General features: G+C 41.0%; 2 protein-coding genes across 7 annotated transcripts in view; one reads left to right on the top strand and one right to left on the bottom strand.

Annotated features, from left to right (window-relative positions):
- The first annotated feature begins 926 nt into the window (after nucleotides 1-926).
- prmt1 (protein arginine methyltransferase 1) lies at nucleotides 927-15165 on the top strand. Of its 2 annotated transcripts, none has more exons than XM_008415018.1 (10): nucleotides 927-1029; nucleotides 7412-7507; nucleotides 7600-7755; nucleotides 7836-7899; nucleotides 7974-8116; nucleotides 11468-11555; nucleotides 13136-13251; nucleotides 13348-13498; nucleotides 14469-14590; nucleotides 14668-15165. In XM_008415018.1, the coding sequence occupies exons 1-10, from the start codon at nucleotides 1003-1005 to the stop codon at nucleotides 14749-14751; spliced, it is 1047 nt and encodes a 348-aa protein (XP_008413240.1). In that variant the 5' UTR covers nucleotides 927-1002; the 3' UTR covers nucleotides 14752-15165. The 2 variants fall into 2 exon arrangements, with proteins under 2 accessions (XP_008413240.1, XP_008413241.1); XM_008415019.1 differs by having other exon boundaries at nucleotides 934-1029; nucleotides 7421-7507.
- Nucleotides 14873-21033, bottom strand: part of pex12 (peroxisomal biogenesis factor 12) — a 9680-nt gene continuing 3519 nt past the window's right edge. For 4 of the 5 annotated variants that reach the window (XM_017306365.1, XM_017306364.1, XM_008415016.2 and 1 more), the window contains exons 2-3: nucleotides 19880-20621; nucleotides 14873-18474 (exon numbers count right to left, since the gene is read on the bottom strand). In XM_017306365.1, coding sequence (XP_017161854.1) covers nucleotides 18084-18474; nucleotides 19880-20616 — 1128 coding nt within the window. In that variant the 5' untranslated portion in view covers nucleotides 20617-20621 and the 3' untranslated portion in view covers nucleotides 14873-18083. Of the gene's footprint in view, nucleotides 18475-19879; nucleotides 20622-21033 lie in introns of those variants that run through there. The other variant, XM_017306366.1, reaches the window with a different exon arrangement.

The following is a 21033-nucleotide window of genomic DNA, read 5'->3' on the forward strand; positions in this document are numbered from 1 at the left end:
TGCCTGCACCTTTTTCCCACACATTTTTCCAACAGAAAACAACTGAAGGTACAGAAATAACATCTTGTTAGATGTTAAATTTAACATCTGAATCTAGATTTCATTTAGATGTTAAATCTATAATTTTGATTATATTCTGAATTAAAATATAATCAAAATAATGTTTTAATTTTTATTATTAGTTAATCCATCCATCCATTTTCTTGACACCCTTGTCCCTTAATGGGGTCGGGGGGGCTGCTGGCGCCTATCTCCAGCTAACGTTTCGGGCGAGAGGCAGGGGTCACCCTGGACAGGTTGCCAGTCTGTCGCAGGGCAACACAGAGACACACAGGACAAACAATCATGCACACACACACTCACACCTAGGGGCAATTTGGAGAGACCAATTAACCTGACAGTCATGTTTTTGGACTGTGGGAGGAAACCGGAGTTAATTATTAGTTAATTAATTATTAATTATATGTGAATGGTTATGTGTGTGTACATTTTCCAAACTTTTCTTCATAGAGAAACATCTAACGGGTTAAAACTGCACCAAAGTGCTGTACACCTTTGAATAAATAGATTTTAAACACAGATTAACATAATGGAAAATTTTACTGGGTCTGGAATGTGACCTTTATATACTGTGATAAAAAGTTTACATTAAAAGGGCATGGGACATTTTTTATTCTAACAAGTAAAAGAAAACAAGCTTTACCAATGGTAAATTGGTAAAGCTGTCAGTTACCGTTAAAAAGGACTTAACTTAATCACCAATACAATTCTAAGAGGCTCTTAGAAATGTGTTGTTGATTAACAACACATAAACCAATAAGAGCATAAACCTTGGTTCACACATTTAATTTGTTACGCAATCAAACACAGTATCACTCCTCAGGAATAAGCAGAGAACTGCCGGTAGGTGGCAGTAAGCTCCTGACAGAGGACGGTTGGAACTGTTTAGAGGAAAGGGAAATAGTAGAGGAAGAAGTCAACTACGTTCAGCAGAAGATCGAAATGGCCGCGCCAGCAGAGAGGATGGAGGTAAGATCTTAGCGGAGGAAACACGACAACTGACTTTCACAGCTCTGTTAGATTGACTCACACCATACCTGAGTCTACAACAGAATTAGCAATATGTGTTTCAGTCTCTACTTGTTTTCATATTTCGGCCTCGTAGTTAACGAGCAGCAAAGCGTCCATTTTATATCAGCGTCAACGTTTAATAATGATGCCTTTAGTCATTCATTTATGTCGCAGTTGAAAAAATACCAAAAAATCACGTAAACACTCAAGGTGTTTTTTATTGGGCGGTTAATGTAGGTGTGAGCGGAGAGCGGATGATTTTTTACCCCAGCTGGTGTGCTGCCTCAGCCGGTTGGACCGCATGGGCTCCAACGTGTTAGCATCTGGAGCTAGTTGAACTAGCCGCTTATAAAGGGATGCTGCGTTCATCTCCGCTGGTTCTTTATTCACCTGGGAACCAGAGCCCACACCATTCAGTAAACACATTTACTCTTCTCCTGGGAACTGTATATAGCTTGTCCGTTTTTTCTTCAACATGTCTTTCTGAGCGTAACAATTAGGTTCAGAGAAAAGTTTGCCGGTGTTCGAAGTAGTTACAGCTAGTAGCTGGAAAGAGCAGGCATGGGAGGTCTGAGACCCCCCCCTTCCCCTCCCCACTCGCGATTGTTAGAACTGCAGGGTTTCCCCCAGAAAACTTGCTAGGCCCGGAGGTCAGGGCACTGATTCAGTCCACCCACTGTGTTAACCCTTGTGTTTACAAATGGGGTCCAACCGACCACACACCTGTAAAGCTCGTATCATTTGCCTCAGTCCTCGCACGCACAAGGGTTAAGATGTTAAGTTGACAGGAAATGTAAAAATATTACTGGATAATTATGTTACTGGAAGACGTTGACAACAATTCTTAAACCTACAATTATAGAATCTTAAAAACAACAAATAATAATAATAAAACCCCCAATTAAAATAGGCCTAAGTATTAATTATTTGCATTTCTGTTAAATCCAAATTAAGTCAGCAGCTCCTTAACCATTGTGTGATCTTAACTCCCTTTGTCCTACTATGGGTTAAAATGATCCGCTGTACCAAAACCCCAAAATAAAGCAGCTGAATTGAACATTAAATCCAAAGTCTATTTTGCTGAAACAATCTGTTATATATTAATTCAACTACATTTAATAAATTTATTGAATTAAACACGCCCACTCCTGCCCGGTGCCTCTCCTCATGGCAACTACAGAGTGGAAGAGTGTCCAACCCAGAGGTTGCGTGAACCAAATATTTTCCGTATTTGACTGGTTGTTTTTTATTTTTACTACGGGAAAATTTGAAGCCTGTCGGTCATTTTGACAGGTTATCATTAACATCCTTGACTGGAACACATGGGCAGACATTATAGACTTTACGCAAAGAGTTCATCACAGAGGCAACAAAAATTAATCAATGAAAAATCCTTTCTGAACATCATCTCATGAAGTCCAAACTAAATGCGTCTTTCTGACCGGGAGCCGACGGCGTGTTCAAGAGTTATGGATCGGACGCTTTGGAGCGTTTGGTTAGGAAGCGCATTTCCAAACCTTTGGTTGAAATGGCGTGTTTAATTCAAGTCTCCAGTGCATACAGAATAGGGAAAAAAATAAAGAGAATGCAATGTTATGTTAATCCATTTATTGTCTAAACAGAGGAGCTGGCATTTTATCTTGACATAAATAAAGGTGCAGAAGAGGTTAATTAGAATAGACCGTAACATGCGCGTTGTGGCTGCGCAACCAATGCGGACGCGGCTCTGCCTCTGCAAAGAATTAAACTTAACTCATCCTGCGTTTTCAATAAAAGGAGCCTTCTTTTTCACATTATCTCCCGTGCCGAGAGCGGCGTTCTGGAGGAGTGCGGAAGATGTAATATTTGTCCGTTTTGGGGAAGCGAAACTACGCAAAAAAATCCTCGTAAAAGCGCACGCCTGGACCGCACAGGGTAAAAAAACTCCCAGAGTTCAATTGATCTGTTTGGATCAGACAGATCTAACAGAGTAATGAACTAGCGCAGACTTCTTTGCAGTTGTGACCAGGAGGAATTTGTGAGACACTTGAGTTCAGACCCCAGCAGGTGAAGTGCTGGTAATTTAAGTGGAGTCTTTCATTTCATTTATAAGTTATTGGGGCCACAGTGATTTTTGTCATTACAGAGAAAAAGTTAAACGTGTTCATCAGCTTTATTTGATGGGATCTGGATTCGGTAAAACTAGGTGAATATTAAAAATGCGGCTAAATAGTGAATGTTGATTATAATTTGACGGGTAAAAATAGAACATGACCGATTTTTTTTAATACTGATGCTACTCAAGATGATGGAGAACAAAAAGTCTAGCGCGACCTCTGGTCCAACCACTCCCAAGGAGACTGGTTCTAGAACCAGAGCCAGGCGTTTAGGTGAGGCCGACTATTTCTTGTCAGAACCTCTAAACTTCACACACCAGTTCAGGCCACTTAACCACCACAGAGGTGACATTCCACTTCCCAATAGCCAGCTTCTGCAACCAAGGATCGCAAAGGTCCCCGCTCTCAGCTACCACCCATCCCACACTGCACCTGAGCCCTTTGGCCCCTCTCACAGGGAGGGCCCAAATGAAGGGGGACCCATGTCTCCTCTATGGGCCACCGTTTTTTTGTATTACAATACAGGTCATTCTCAAAAAATTAGCATATTGTGATAAAGTTAATTATTTTCCATAATGTAATGATAAAAATTAAACTGTCATATTTTAGATTCATTGCACACCAACTGAAATATTTCAGGTATTTTATTTTTAATACTGATGATTTTGGCATACATCTCATGAAAACCCAAAATCCCCGTCTCAAAAAATTTGCGTATTTCATCCGACCAATAAAAGAAAAGTGTTTTTAATACCAAAACAGTCAACCTTCAAATAATTATGTTCAGTTATGCATCAATACTTGGTCAGGAATCCTTTTGCAGCCTTCAATGCAGCGCGGCATGGAGGCAATCAGCCTGTGGCTCTGCTGAGGTGTCATGGAGCCCAGGATGCTTCGATAGCCTTAAGCTCATCCAGAGTTTTGGGTCTTGGTCTCTCAACTTTCTCTTCACGATATCCCACAGATTCTCTATGGGGTTCAGGTCAGGAGAGTTGGCAGGCCAACTGAGTACAGTAATACCATGGTCAGTAATACCAGTGGTTTTGGCGCTGTGAGCAGGTGCCAGGTTGGGCTGAAAAATTGAATCTTCATCTCCATAAAGTTTGTCAGCAGATGGAAGCATGAAGTGCTCCAAAACCTCCTGATAGCTGCTGCATTGACCTGCCCTTGATAAAACACAGTGGACCAACACCAGCAGCTSMCMWGACCATCACTGACTGTGGGTACTTGACACTGGACTTCTGGCCTTTTGGCATTTCCTTCTCTCCAGTCTTCCTCCAGATTCTGGCACCTTGATTTCCGAATGACATGCAAAATTTGCCTTCATCCGAAAAAAGTACTTTGGACCACTGAGCAACAGTCCAGTGCTGCTTCTCTGTAGCCCAGGTCAGGCACTTCTGCCGCTGTTTCTGGTTCTAAAGTGGCTTGACCTTTGACCTGGGAABTGCAGCACCTGTAGCCCATTTCCTGCACACGCATGTGCACGGTGGCTCTGGATATTTCTACTTCAGACTCAGTCCACTGCTTCCCCCAAGGTCTGGAATCGGCCCTTCTCCGCAATCTTCCTCAGGGTCCGGTCACCTCTTCTCGTTTCGCAGCGTTTTCTGCCACACTTTTTCCTTCCCACTGAGGTGCCTTGATACATCACTCTGCGAACAGCCTATTCGTTCAGAAATTTCTTTCTGTGTTTTACCCTTACTGAGGGTGTCAATGATGGCCTTCTGGACAGCAGTCAGGTCAGCAGTCTTACCCATGATTGCAGTTTTGAGTAATGAACCAGGCTGGGAGTTTTTTAAAAGCCTCAGGAATCTTTTGCAGGTGTTTAGAGTTACTTTGTTGATTCAGATGATGAGGTTAACGGCTCGTTCAGAGAACCTTTTCATGATATGCAAATTTTTTGAGACGGGGATTTTGGGTTTTCATGAGCTGTATGCCAACATCATCAGTATTAAAACAATAAAAGACCTGAAATATTTCAGTTGGTGTGCAATGAATCTAAAATATATGGCAGTTTAATTTTTATCATTACATTATGGAAAATAATTAACTTTATCACAATATGCTAATTTTTTGAGAAGGACCTGTATGTTAAGGTGACAGAAAATTTAAAAATATCGCTCAGTAATTATACATTACGGGAAAACATCGCCAGTGAAACACCACTTAAACCCACAACTAGTCTTAAAAACAACAAATCAAAATATACAATTAAAATGAATATCATTATTTGCACTTTTGTTTAATCCAAATTAAGTCAGCAGCTCCATCAAATTGTTTAACATTTAAATGTTAAGATTTTAAGGAGCTGGCAAGTTTACTTTGTAAAAGTTCAAAGAACAATATTCATAGTTAKATTTTGTTACCATAGCTACAATCTGATGCTGTGAGTTTAATCTTTAAGTTTGAGCTCTTTTTGTTCACAAACACAATTTAGTAAACTGCAATTATAACTGATTGCTTTTCAGGTTGACCAATTAAACCAGGTAGAAGCCCCCAGGGCTTCTACTCCCCCTCTCTGACTAAATCCAACACATCTGTTAGAGGTGCTGATGTTTTTAGCAACAAAAGTGGCCCCTAAATCAGATTCTTCTCAAGGCCTCATTAGCCTTGGACCGGCCCTGCATGATGAGGCAATCTGCTGCAAACGGGAGATTTAATTCAATGCTGCTAATGTGACTTTAGTAGCTCTTTCATTTCATGTCTGTCGAGTTTTAATAAGCGTCACAGAAACTATTCTGATTGGTCGAGTTTCTCAGATCTCCCCGCCGCTGTGCACATTAACTCTGTCTGACTAAGTGGACAAAACATTTGATACGGTTTGATGCATTGTGTAACCAGAAAAATAAYACTAAAAATAATACTATAATAATATAATCAGCATTATGTGTTACAGACAGGAGAGCGTGAAAGCTCCTCACCAGGCTGAACCTGCATGATCAAGTTAGCACTAGTTCAATAACTAATACACCGGCCAACCGGGACCACATAAATAAACTTTAACAGCGCAGGCAGAGCTGGGCGCTGGGCAGCGTGTTGAGATGGAAAAGCTGCACAAAATTCTTTGTTCACAAATATAAATCATTCTCACCGCTCGCTCTGAAAGCGCAACTACAAATTATTCCTGCAGTTCATGTAGAGCTGCGCAACCAGAGCTAACCAGAGTGGTGTTTAAAGTCCTACCTTGATCAAAAGCTCTGGGAAGAATCATAATTCCTCATAGGGGCTTGATGTAAACATCCATACAGGTCAGCCTGTGTCCAGTTTGAGTGAAAGGAGGCGCGCGGGATCCGCGCTGAGGTAAACTTAATCCAGCTACTGCAGCGCGCGAGGCAACGCACAGAGGCGCCAGCGGTGTGATTGGTCCGTCTTTAAATGCATAAACTATAGACCTATATTCTATAAACATATCTTTTAGGAATAAATCTGCTCAGAGCAACAGAGACGCTTGCAATCCAGCTTAAAAAAGAATAAAAGTTTTTATTATTATTATTATTTTCCTAAAAACATAAACAAGAAAGGCTTAACCTGGCGGTGGCGCAAGTAAAGGATGGCGGGCCACCAGGCCTATGATACATTGGGGGAAACCCTGATAAGTGGGTGACCCTACCAGAGGCATGAAGACCCCAGGCAGCATAGCTCCTGGGATCACATGGACACTCAAACCGCTCCACCATGATGAGATGCCACCCAGAATGTAGTACATCTTTTTCTCTCATGTTGCTTTTCTGAATGTGGGTTTATTAATCTCAGAATGAATCTTTCTCAAGAAAACAAAAACTCATTATTATATGAGTAGGTTGCTTTTGTAAAGCCAGACCTTTTCAATTCAGATCATCCTCAACAATTTTGCATTTTACAGACCTTACCAACATTTTTACAATTTCAAAGATAAAAACAAACAGCGTTTACTTTGATGATAAATTCATCCATTCCATCAATTCAATATTCTTTTGTTATCTATTCTAGATCTTTTAAGGCTCTTCTTAAAAATTAAATGATCAGCAATTAATGTAATTTATGTTCCAGTAAGAAATTGCTTTTTACACAAAAGAAATGGAAACCACCCACAACCAAAACCATAAGTGAAACTGATTATGAAGCCCCTGTAAACAAATTAAGCTTTCAAAAATAATCATCAGAATGTAGAATGAGCTTAATTTATTATGCGCTTCATTGATTAATTGCTTATTGTGGCACATCCATTCTGCCAGCTTCAGCCAGTAACTGTGTTTCCCTTTGTTGAGGTTTCTCAGGGGGAGAGTTCTGTCAAACCTGCAGCAGAGGACATGACGTCAAAGGACTACTACTTTGACTCTTATGCCCACTTTGGAATTCATGAGGTAATTTTTCAGTTATTATTTACCCAACGACAACAATCTCCATTGATTTATGGTTTTCGCCTTCCAAGCTGTAACTGCTCCCGTCTCTACAGGAAATGCTGAAAGACGAGGTTCGGACTTTGACTTACCGCAACTCCATGTTCCACAACAAGCACTTGTTCAAGGACAAGGTGGTTCTGGATGTCGGCAGTGGAACGGGCATCCTCTGCATGTTTGCAGCCAAAGCTGGAGCCAAGAAAGTTATAGGGGTATGTATTCAGTTCCCCTTCAGCCGCTCCACTTGTCTGGCTCTCCAGGTTAACTGTATGCTTGGAATTTGTTTTTCCAGATAGAGTGCAGTAGCATTTCAGACTATGCTGTGAAAATTGTGAAGGCCAACAATCTGGATGATGGTGAGTCCATGAAAACCAGCTGGACTCCGAGTCAGGAGGAGTCATGGGTTAAATCTGTGCTTTTTTCCCTGCAGTTGTGACCATCATTAAGGGGAAGGTGGAGGAAGTGGAGCTGCCTGTGGAAGGAGTTGATATCATCATCTCAGAGTGGATGGGATACTGCCTCTTTTACGAGTCCATGCTCAATACAGTCATTTATGCCAGAGACAAATGGCTGGTATGTATTAGGGGGGATGTTGCTAGTTGGAAGATTTTATGCGCCCATCCAGTTTTTTCATTTCTGATACTGATACAGATGTGAGATCTAGTATCGGCCGATACCAATCCAATTCAGAAAATCAGTGCTGAATTGACATAAAACCTTTTTTTTTTAAGCAGAGACATAAACATACTGAATTACAAATTTATTTTGTAACCTGTAGGAGAAGGAGCCCCTATTGGGGCTGTTCCTCCTACAATGAGAGAAAATTGGACGATGGGGCAGAGGAGAGCCCTGAGGGTGGAAGTCATCCTGTTTGTGTTATGTTCCCTAAGTTTTTGTTGTTTCTGTGTTTGAACTGTCAGCATAGACAAACTGGTATAACTAATGGTAATATTAGAGCAGCTTCATGGAATGTTAATGGTCTAGACAACTTTTTTAAGAGGAGCAGAGTAATATCCAAGATAAAAAGGGAGAAAATCCAGTTTATACTTTTTCAATTATTCTTTAACTCAGTGGTCCCCAACCTTTTAATCACTGCGGACCGGTCAAGACTTGGCAAGACTGGGTTCCTTTTTTTTTGTTTGTTTTTTTTGGGGGGGGGTTGCCCCGAATTTCCCCTTACGACAATCTTAGAATGTCGCTCGCGATAATCGTAACCGGTCAACCTGCTGTGTGTGGTATGCTAAGACTGATTGTGTCCAGTCAGTAGAACGTTGGGACCGCTCCGATCTAAAATTGGGCAAATTCTCGCAGCGTGTAGGGGTTTCCCTGACTGGCAGCGAGAACGCAGCCTGTTGAATGTGACAGGTAGCCAATCAGAAAGTGCGGTGACATAGCTCACGGAGGGGAATCCCAAACAGCTGACATCGCGCAACCATGGACATCGGAGATGATGCATGGAAACAGCATGAATGTTTATTCAGCATTTTGTACAAAGATTATCCACAGAAATAAGGAGTGGAGTTGGAGCAAATTCGCTACCACAGTTGATAAACCCGGTAACTTTTCAGCTGTCCATTGTGACACCAGACTATTCATTCAGTCAGGGCGTGATGCTACACTAGCTAGTAGGGAAGCTCCGATCAAGTTTTTTGCTGCTGATTCCGATACCGATTACCAATGAGGCCGATCTCTGCCGATCACCTGGGTTGACTGTTAATTTTTTGCTTTAGGTATAAATGCTACTATGTGATCTGACTAAATTAAAAGATTATCTGGCAATAAATTCACCTAATTTAGGCATAAAACATGCAAAATATTTGCAGGCACAATACAGCAGCTATTCAGTCAAAAGGACAACTGAAAAACCTGCAATCAGTAAAATAATTAATAGTAAGGCTCTCAGTACCATAAATTATACATGAGGAGTCAAATAAATATGCCTATATCAAGTAATGTCAAGTAAAAAAAGGAAACCTTCATTCAAAGTCAAATGCAGGCTGCATCAAAATAAACAATCCTTCCTGGAAGCACAGCTAGCTGATTAATGCTGGTACTGATGGTTTGTTTCTGACTGAGCGGAGTCATTCTGCAGAACACATAAGGAAGCAGAGGAGATCGATTATTTTTTTTTAGAGATTACCTGTCTTGTGTTGGGACAGCAAAAGTTTTAATACATATCTAAAATCTTTTCCTTTTTTTAAAGTTAAATGTTGCAGCTTTAAGCAGACATTTGGTGTGAGAGTTCACTGCAGGTGGAGCAGAAGCGAAGCTCCGTCTGTGAAGTATTACTACCAGTAGCGCGTAGCGGCGGTTCAACAACGAGAACAGAACCAGCATCTTACACCGCCAGCTCGAAGACTTAAATTATTTTTCGGGTCATTTGTTTAGCTGTCTGACTGTGATGCTAATCCGGGTGAGTGTTGGTAGTTGTGTGCTGCTTCACTGGCCGGATGTCATTTTTTCCTGCATTGAGCCTCGATGTAGCCAAACACTGTCAAGTGCTTGTTTTTTAAATGTCACATTAGATTCGTTGTGTTGACGCATTTTGATGTGCTTCACCCTTGAGGTAAATTTCCACCGCAACACGCAAACTTTCCCGTCCACTCTCAGAGTGTTATAGTTCCACACCACGTTGCTTAGGATTTAAATAATTTAACAAAGACAAACTGTAAATTACAGCATAGGCTCCCGCAATAGGGGCATTGCGCGGCGCGGTGGTTAGCGCTGCGCCCCGCATACAGAGACTTTAGCCCGCGGTAGTCAGGAGTCCAACTCCCGCCTCCATTCGCTGGGCCCAGGCCTCTCTCCGCTCTCTGCCCCCTTACAGTCAGATTGCTGTCAAATAAACTAGTGCTGAAAAAATCCTTAAAAAAAAAAAAAAGACTACCGGAGTAATGTGCGACAATGTGGCATGATGTCGGGTTTTTTTATCCCTCAACTACCCCCAACTAATCAGCGTCACCCTGCATATTGAAGCTTCTAACCTCTTTGCGCTCTTATAAAGATATGGTTTGACAACATCTGTAAACTCCAAGTCCAAATTTCATCCTGAGGATCTGATAGAGGTGATCTGTGCTGCCGTCTGCATGTCGGTTCAGAGAGACGCTGCTGAGTCAGCAGAGCTTCCTGCTGCGCATCGGGCTGAAAAGCAGCAGGTGGTTTTGTTGAATTCAACTGTGACCAAGTGCAGTTATCCATTCATGCCAGTAGGTTGCGTAGTCCACCAAAGGAAAACTACCTCCTACACCACAAAGAATTTACTATAAAAGCCCGAGACGATTACTCGGATCCATCTCCTGATGAACCGCTCTTCAACTAATTTAGTTAGAAAATCTGTAAAATGTGTCAGTATTTTGTCCAAATTAATTAATCCATAGACTAAACCAGAGGTTTCCAAATTGTGGGGTGCGCCCCCTAGGGGTTGAACTACTACATATTTTTTAAGGTCGACTACATCATGACAATAGTGAGTCGATGTCAACTAGTCGCGGTGACGTCATAGTGATGTAAACGCTAAACCCTTCACAACTACTTGGAGGCTTTATCAGCTATTTTCACGGCAAATATTAAAACCCCCCCTCCCCTTCTCCCGCTTTTACTAAGTCTATTATGCAGAATTAAAAGCAATAAACAGATCATTCTTCGTGAGCAGCGGAGAAAAGTTCATTGCACAAAGTCGGGTCTGACTTTTTTTTTTTTCCAAACACCGGCTGATGCTGATGATCTCTGGATAGTTAGTTACTCGTATAGGAGTCAAATTATCACACTGATCACAATGGCGCTTTTGGAACATCACAAACCAAACTTATTATGAACGGATTTCCGTTCAGTTTCTGATGATGATGTGTTAAATGTATCATTTAGAATGATGATCTCAATGTCTGTGTTTTTTATTTTATTTTTTCTACTGTACCTTTCCAACAGAAACCAGATGGACTGATTTTCCCGGACAGAGCCACACTGTATGTCACTGCTATTGAAGACAGGCAGTACAAGGACTACAAGATCCACTGTGAGTAGCTGCTTCCAGCTTTGTCTCCTCATATGGTCTCTAGGCTCGTCACAATAACAAATTCTGGTTGACGATAAATTGTCCCAGAAATTATTGTGATAAACAATAATATTGTGACTTAGAAGCCATTGTTGACCAATAGCATAAAAATTGTCTAACACTGCAAGTAGACCCTCTCAGACGTCAATAAACTAATTTCAAAAGAACATTTAAGACTGGAACTGGAACACCTTTTAAATATAAAAAATTGGGAGGGGGGTTTAGAGGTTTTGCATTAAGCATTCTTCACTTTCAGATTCTCTGGCTGATGGCAGGGGGGGGGGGGGGTCTGCCCCCCACAAAATGCCACCCTGTGGTTGGCCATGTCGCCCATATCAGAAATGCCACCTCACCTCAGTGATTGTATCAATAGGATGCTCCCCAATAAAGTAAATCAACATCGGTGCATTTTAAGTGCGTATATGTTGGTTGTATTGTTTAGTTGCTACTGTTTTACAACATGATGCTGGTTCAGATGTTCACCACGGTCATTCAGTTTGAATCCAAAGCGCTCCTCCTCACCAAGCGTTATGCTTCGCTGTGGTTGGAGACCAGGAGCCTGTCGGGTAACTGGCAGGCGGTAGTGGTCACACGGTGATGGGAGGCAGCGCTGCTCCATCTCCATTCATTTTTAAAGAGCTTGTACGGTGAGGCGACAGTCGCTTGTACTCATCCTGACGAGCGAACAGCATAATTTGTTCATGTGAAATTTTGAGCTCATACACGCAGAGGTGCACATGCCGGCTAGCGCCGCCGCACAAAAATGTTGAAAATTGTTCATTTGTCGTTTTTGCTGTCGGCCTGAGTGGAGGAAAACTGAGGCTTTTAACTCCCTGATTCAAATCAATCATTTGAATTCCTCTGAGACCGCAACCCAACTTCCTCCATTATTATTATTGTTATTATTATTATTATAGTCACAGTTCTGATTACAGACGCTCTCAGTGAGTGCCAGCTGGAGACGTCCTGGAAGGAACCGGAAAACCACAGGAAAAACCCATCGATATAATCTGTCTCAGAGGAAGGCAGGGAGCTGTTACCAAGGCAACAAGAGGGGAACTCGATGCACCGCAGTGAAGCTTTTTGTCATCCAGTCTCTTTGATAGAAAGAGACGCATAAAGAAAACAAACGAGCAATATTATTGCCCTAATTTATTATGGACCTAAAAAAAAATGAGAATAGTTTGGAAAACTTTCAGTATTTTGTCTCTTATTTCCGAAAGTGGAACTATAAACATTCTATAGATTCGTCTCAAAGTGAAACATTTTGAAACAGATTAGGGCGCGACACCATGAGCTTGAACTCTTTACTATACTCTTGTGTTCCAAGCGAGCTGCTGGTTTTTCTATTATCACTGATCTGTAGGGGCAAAGGTCACTACATGCTGCTCTTTTCATACATCTTCAGCTCTTTCTTAGAGGACAGTTCTTTTACTTCCTGCTCTATTGGTCACTTTTTCTGTTTCCTTGTAAGTTTGGGGAGTCGTGTCAGGGTTGAAACGGCTTTGCTGGATGTGACCTGTGACCTGCTTCCTCCTCAGGGTGGGAGAATGTGTATGGCTTTGACATGTCCTGCATCAAGGAGGTGGCAATAAAGGAACCCCTGGTGGACGTGGTGGACCCCAAGCAGCTGGTCACCAATTCCTGTCTCATCAGGGTGAGTGGACACGGACACGTCCGTAGTCAGACAAGTTAAGTGGTCAGAGGACGTGTTGGGTAATATTTCTGTGTGTGTGTGTGTGTGTGTGTTTAGGAGGTGGACATTTACACAGTGAAGGCGGAGGACCTGACCTTCACCTCACCGTTCTGCCTGCAAGTGAAGAGGAACGACTACATCCACGCTCTGGTCACCTACTTCAACATAGAGTTCACTCGCTGCCACAAGAGGATCGGCTTCTCCACCAGTCAGTTGGCTTTTCCCTTACTTGAATTAGGACCCAATCACACTSATTTCCTACAAGCAGCAGCAGCAGCAGCAAGCTGTGGTTCAGACGGGGCATCTCGGTGTCATAAAGGACCATCAGCGCTAAATAAATCAAATTTTCTCACGTTGGTTTAAAATAATATTTCAGTGGGATTCTGTTGTACGTAGCGCCCTAGAGGACATGGGGGATTTTTTTCTATTGTGTTACCTTGCAAAAGTATATCATTACCTCACAATAACTATTGAGTTCCTTTGCAATAAATTAGCAAATACACCCCAGCCTGTTTTGTATAAATGGACTGAACTTTTACAATCATTTTGACCACTCAAAGTGCTTAACACTGGAGTCGCATTCACCCATTTGCACTCACAAATGCTCACATGTTTATATACACAGATCAGTAACTAATGCAACGTGTGGCAGGAGGAAGCTGGAGTTGAACCTAAAATCTTCTGATCACAAGATGACTATTCTATCCACAGTCGCCCCACATACAGTCACAATAACAAGTGTTAATTTAAAGTAGCAAATACCTTTAAAGAACCTCAGTAAAGAAATACACAATTATTTACAAGGTTCCATGCTGTATCCAATTTCTTCAGATTATATTTAAGCAAAAATTGGTTTGCGCATAAATTCTGTAACTTAAATTATTAGCATTAAGTTAGCTTAGCTCCCTGGTGTGAATAACTCTTTAATTTAAAAAAATCAAAGAGTTATTCACACTATAATTTTACAAAGTAATTAGAATAATCGATTCTTGAGCATTTTGAATCGATTAAGAATTTCCAGGAATTGTGATTCTCTGCATCATCTTAATTTTTTCCCCTCCACCTATAGCTGATACCAGGCGTTAGGCGCCTACACATGGTGCATTCACGATTAGGGGGAAATTTATTTTTGAGTTTCCAGTAGGTAACATTCAGTTGGTTTATCTTTGTGCTTCCAGGCCCAGAGTCTCCTTACACCCACTGGAAGCAGACAGTTTTTTACCTGGACGACTACCTGACCGTAAAGACCGGAGAAGAAATCTTCGGCACTTTAAGCATGAAGCCAAACGTCAAGAACAATGTAAGTGGACGAAGAAGGTCCTGCTCTAACACCTTCCATTTAGTCTCCCCAATTCTGACCTGTGTTCTCTCTTGCAGAGGGACCTGGACTTTGCCGTCGATGTGGACTTCAGGGGTCAGCTGTGTGAGATGTCAAAGACTTTGGAGTACAAGATGCGTTAAGGAGCCCTTCCCCCCATCTTTGTGTTAGTCTTTATTAGCAGTCACAGTATACAGGTTCACTGGGAGGGTGTTCTCTAGTAAAAGCTCCCGTGCAGCAACCTTTTAAAGACATGTTTTTGGGTTTTTTTTTTGATAGTATTATACAACATTTCCAAATCTTTACGTTTCAAGAAAATTGATGTGGTGATTCCTTGTGCAGTAGTCGCTCTCAGCCTGGTACCTGGCCGCAGCATCCTACTGGGTTCTGCTTCCAGGTCTTGTAGTATGCACATGCAAGATTTGCATCCGTACAAACAGCCCAATTGTTAATGACGTGTTCCTCAGCAGCCTACAGACCTGTTACAGCGAGACGTTACTGTCCAAAAGCAAATGGGTGGAAATCAAGGCCAAAATAAAGTTTTTCTTTCTCTCTTTTTTTGTATTGTTTTTGGCTGCTGCTCTTTTTAACAAATAAAGTGAATAAAAGGCTGGTTGTCTTCCCTTACTCTGTGTTCATGACGTTCTAAAAGGTTCCCAACCTTTCATGGTAGAGGTGTTATCAATCAGACTTGTCCTAGTCTGTGCAGATTTCTAATTTCCTCAGACATCTGCCTTGCCAGTCCAGATATGGACCAATTTTAATTTAGTTTTCTAATGACTGAGACAAAAGAGGGAAAATGTGCTGAAGATTCTTTTGTGGATGTTATTGAATGTAACAGGTTATAAAGAGGTTCATATGGTGGCATATTGGGGTTGCCGGTGGAGTAAATTTCCACCAAAAACGCCAGAAATTTAGAGACTGATCTCAGAAATTTCTAAAAACTAAATTTGAGCTTCAACATTACAATTTTTGACAACTATTTCTTTAGATTCTCAGAAATTTCCTAAAATAAACTACTTCATTTCAAAAGTTGTAAATTTTCCCTCATATTTATGACCTCTGAATATTTTCAACTGCTAAAATGTCTCTACGTACAATGTCTCCGCTATGCCATCACGGTCACATATATCTAACCTTAGTCTGTTGCCTAAAGCCATCAGGTCATTGTTGGATGCATTTCTAGTCTAGAAGTGCATCATTTGTACTCGTCGGCAAACAAAATCACATGGGACTTCCAAAACATACTTTAATTTTATGTACAAAATATATTGGTTTTATTTAAAGATTATTTATGCAAAGCAGTCTGTCAGTGATAAGAGCCTGTTATTGGTTGATGAATCTACCAGTTATGTCATAGGTTTTCAGTATTGCGGTGGGACAATAATGCATGTTGGAGAATTTTAGTCACATCCTGCTTCTCCAGGCTCTGAACTTTGTTTCATGACTGGAAGCTTTTGATAAACTTCCGGTAATGTCTACTGTCATTCCCTGATACTGGAACAGAAACACCTTAGTGAGAAAAGTAAAGGATGACTGAGTGGACCATCATGATCAGAAACGGGCTGCCTGTTCAAATGAAAACACCAACAGCTGACGGTTTGATTCATTTTACAGGAGTTATGTTTGTCACCATTTCAGAACTTAGCAGCACGAGTTCTGTAATCTCTAACATTCTCTAAAACTTTGGTCTGTTAGGTTTGGTGTAACTTCATTTCAATAAACCTAATTTGCAAAAGTATAACTGTGTTCATGTTTCTATGGGGTGCAGTTTGTAAAGTTACACAGTAAAACGTTTACAGCAATATTTTGGCTTCCAAACTAAATATTTAATTCACACTAAATATTGAGTTCACAAACTAGTTAGACTAAATATTTAGTTCCCAAATGTCAAGTCTGAGCAAAAAAACTTAGTATTTATTTTGGAACTAAATAGTAAACTAAGTAAGCATTTAGTTAAAATGTATATATTTAATTTCCAAACTAAATATTTATTTTTCCAAACTTAAACCCTAATATTTGTTTTCTAAGTATTACTTAAATATTTAGGTCCAGGCATGTTTGCTCCTCTCAGTAGCTGTTCCCAATCTGCACCATCCAGCCCAGCTTTGATTAATGTTAGAGACTATCTCATACTTCTACGTTTTTGATCAAAATCAGGCCTGTGTGTTTCTCCATGCAGACAGACTGTGATTCACGCCGTCATTTAATGTGAAATTCCTTTTTCTGGGGTCAGGCTGAGGCCTCAATACCATAACAGGACCATCCTTCTAAAGGGACCAAACTAAGTCCAAACAACAGACAATCAATTGTCTTCTTATCCAGCTGTTTTGCAAAACCAGGATAGCGGATTAAACCATGATATTTTGGGTATCTTGTGTCGATTCGGTTTCACAAAAGCGGTGACACTACACAGATCATCCTGTGTAGCTAGCCTGCTCCAGACTTGTGAAAAATAGACTAATAGAACTAAAACGTCCTTCTTAAAAAAAGCTGTGAATATTGTGACTTTCCAGACCAAATGTTACAAGAAATTCACCAGGAACTCTGACATCAATTTTCTTCCCTTCTAGTCAGAGAAGAAAACATTTCAAATTTATGCTATATCTACAGAAAATAAGAGTGGTCCAAAGCAGCTTTCTATTCCGCACCCACAAAAAATGTGTGGGATTATCAACCATTTAGTATAGCTTAGCCTCAGAATACTGTTGGCCTCCATTTCACCAACATTTAATCAGTGAAGGAAAAATAATTACCATATATTTAACTTGTCCCTGTACTTTTGACCACTCTTAACAGATGAGTCAGTCAGCAGCAGCTCTAACGCCTCCTCCAGTGACAAGCAACACTGCTCACTGACAAGAGACAAAAGGTATATGATAAAAATAACTTGTTTTAAGTTTGTGATTTAGACTGGCCATTTAATTATATGCCAAAACTAAAGTTAATTCACAATGTAAATATTATTTTAAGTCAAGTTAAAAAAAGATTTCAGTAAATTATGCACCAACTGATATGGCTTGACTTGCCAGTGTTTTTTGGTGATGACATTTAAGGGGATAAAAAAAGTTATAACAATTCACATTGGCTGTGAATTGGTGCTGTATAAATAAACTAAATTACCGTAATTGTTAAAAACTACATACTACATACTTTTTTTAACGCCTATCAACTTAATTTTGATGTGTTCTATTACTCTTCTGAGGTCTAAATAGAAGCTGAGGCGGGAAAGGTTTTATTAGCAGCACTATTATGTATGGTATTTTTTACCAACTTAATAAATAGAAAGACTGAGTGTAAGCCATTAAAATCTGAATTAGATCAGAATTTATCAACTTTAAAATCAACTTTTACACACTAAAGTAAAATAACATTTTCACTCTTCACAAAGAGCTGTTGCACAGGAATGCAGCAAACAGTAAGGTCATATTTTTCCCAAAGATGGGAAACATCTGAAATGACCTCCAGAGAACTTTTAGCTCTCACACTCATAGATCTTGATGAGGTGTTGCAGTTCTGTGGGGAATCCAGTGAGTGGGCAGCAGTGATTAGCCTTCACATAAGTGTAAATGCAGCGGTAACAGAAGACAAAGCCAGATGTGGACAGCACCGTGGAGTTGGCCCGGAGCTTTCGGCACAGCGGGCAGTTCTTCTCGTCTGCTGCTGGTTGGACATCTTCCTGCAGATGGAGCGGGGGAGGAGGTGCAGGCAGGGAAGTGATGGTTTTAACTGTGCTCTGGTTTTCAGAGGAATACCACCACTCCAGGAACTGCAGGAAGAAGACGCCCAGAGACAGGGAGGTGGAGAGGGAGACGGCCACACCCTGCGCTGCCCGAGACATGAGCCACCATGCTCTCTGCATCAGTCTGCAACCACAGGAAAACAGCATGATGCTTCTCTGTTCTCCACTCAGATATACACATTATGTTCAAGTTGCATTCATCAGCAAATCTTGAAGCAGGATCTTTTTTTATAACTAATACAAATAAGTGCTAAAGAAATTCCTGAAGCTCCGTTTCCTCGGGTACCAATGATATAAAAACGTGACCTTTTCCTCACAAACGGCCCTGAAGCAGCAGAACATGTTTGTTTTGCACTGTTCCCTTTGAACACTGAAACTGATGCTACTTTGGTCCATTTCCAGGGTTTCCAGTACACCATCACTTTATCTAAGATATGCCTATGACCGAGAATTAGGGCCAAACTAAAGAAAAGAAATTAATTTAGTAAAATGAAGCAGTAATTTTATGATGACTCCTACACAATAATAAATTATAGTGAGGAATGCTAAGCATCTTGTCAAAATTTTACAGTGGTATCAGTTTTACAAATAAGGACATACTTAATCTTTTAACACATTAGCATCAGATTATTTAAAGTAGCAGGACTTTGAATCAATTGAGCCAACGACTGAGTCTGTTTAGAAGAAAGAACCATGAAAAGAGCCGCTCACGTCAACATCCTAAGTGTCAAAGTTTGCTTTCATTTAAACAAGTTTTTGTAGTAAGTATACGACTTTCTTCTGCTAATATTGTGACTTTGTTCTCGTAAAAATTACTTACTCTGGTCTGATACCGTTATATGTTACAGGTCAGGGTTCTAACCTAAAATCTGCAAAAACTGAGTGCAGTGCACCCTTTTTCTGTAAATAAAAAAACATTTGCTATCCTTCTTCAAACAATGATACTTGTTTAATGGTTCAGCTCATTCCCAGAATGTGAAGGAATCCCTCTGTAAATTTCTGTATTCTGACTTTTTTCCAAGCTTGTATTTGTTGTATGAAAAATTTCCTTCTTCTGCCAGCTGCATACATGCCCTTTCCCTCTGTGCGTTTATTGTATTATCATTTGTGGTGTATTATAAAAGAGTTTTGATTTACTGTTTCTCAATAGATTTCAATTGAAAATGTTAAATAGAAAAGAAAACTGACAGTATTAGGATAAGTGTTATGTTTTACTACTTTCTCCTCTGTTTCTTCCAAAGGACTTAAATAAATATCAGTAGATTTATATGATTAAAAGCAATTTAGTGATATACATCACACTTCTTTCAGTAGGTAGTGTCCTGAGGAAGACTGGTTAAAATGGGAATGTTCTTCCAGTGTTTGTGTTTTTAGTGCTATGAATGCTGTGCCATAGAGTGCCAGGCATACAGAGACCTAGTTTATCATAATTTTTATTGTTATCACAACTGTACCTCAAAATATTAAAATAAAATTCAATCTCCATAATAGCCAGCCCTAATCCTGAAAACCCTGAAGAGTTCACCAACCTCCCATTGGCCGGCCTGGGACTGCAGCTGGTTTTCCACTGTGAATCTCTGAGGTCTTGTGTGGTGATCCGTGCCAGTCTGACATTGGCCAGCCACAGCAGGGGACTGTGTGTCCTGCTGACTCCGAAAACAAAAAGCAATTGCTGGCAGAAGATCCAGGACTGCCAGGCTGAGCTGACATACGGGTATGCTGCCACCGCCGTTCGGTACAACCTCTGCTTCCTGGTCTGTGGCAGCCTGATGGAGAAGTCTTCCTCCTCTCTCTGCCGGGCCAGCATCACCTCCAGCTTGGCCCGCAGGTATGGCACCATGCACAAGAGCAGCAGGGACCACCAGTGGGAACTCTTGTGCAGGCCCAGGTGAGCAGGAAGGCGCCGCCCACCTGAAACCCTCTTGAGTCCATAGAAGTTCTCAGAGAAGGAGGCGCTGCACTGGGACAGGAAGTGGTTCTGCAGGAGGACATCCAGCAGCAGGTAAAGCTCATCAAAGCATTTCCAAATGACTCCAAAGTGGGACGGGTTGGATTCAGCCAGAACCTGAGACAGTTGGAGCAGCAGGGCAAGAAGAAAATGAAAGCTTCGTATGGCCTGGTATCTACCAACAGGAAGCCTCACCTTGACTGCATGTCTCAGAGCAGGTCTGACAGCCTCCATCAGAGACTCCTGGGCCAGCACTTCAAAGATGGATGGCTGCTCATTAACAACCGTGGAGGTCAGGTGGGCTCCAGCCTCCGCCATGCCTTCTGCAAGAGACAAATCTGTCACCTCATTTATCTGGCAAAATGTCTAAGAATTAAACAGAAGTTATTTCTATACCCACTAGTCCCCCAAAAATGATGCCTTCTGTTTGCATATGGACCCATGTTCAGTCGTGGTGAAAACAAAGAACTGGCTTTCTGTGCAACTTCACAACTTCAGTGTTTCACACGTTGTGGAGGAAATCTGAGCCAGTTTCCTCTGCATTGTTCTTTTGGTTCATGGAGGTTTGCAGACAGAGTTCCTTTAGGGCCTCAAACACAAAATTTCAATCAGATTTAGTCCTGAACTTAACGGGACTGAGCAGTTTCTGTTTTACAGCATTCTGTTGCAGACTGAATACTGTATATATATATATATATATATATATATATATATATATATGTGTGTGTGTGTCAT

The sequence above is a fragment of the Poecilia reticulata genome, linkage group LG8, assembly GCF_000633615.1.
Source record: "Poecilia reticulata strain Guanapo linkage group LG8, Guppy_female_1.0+MT, whole genome shotgun sequence".
Lineage (NCBI taxonomy): Eukaryota > Metazoa > Chordata > Actinopteri > Cyprinodontiformes > Poeciliidae > Poecilia > Poecilia reticulata.

Excerpts from the sequence above, each read along its gene's own strand:
- prmt1 (XM_008415018.1), top strand. The coding sequence starts at position 1,003 with ATGGCCGCGCCAGCAGAGAGGATGGAG. Across the intron at positions 7,756-7,835 it reads GAGCCAAGAAAGTTATAGGG|ATAGAGTGCAGTAGCATTTC; the intron begins GTATGTATTCAG and ends TTGTTTTTCCAG. Across the intron at positions 14,591-14,667 it reads AGCCAAACGTCAAGAACAAT|AGGGACCTGGACTTTGCCGT; the intron begins GTAAGTGGACGA and ends TCTCTCTTGCAG.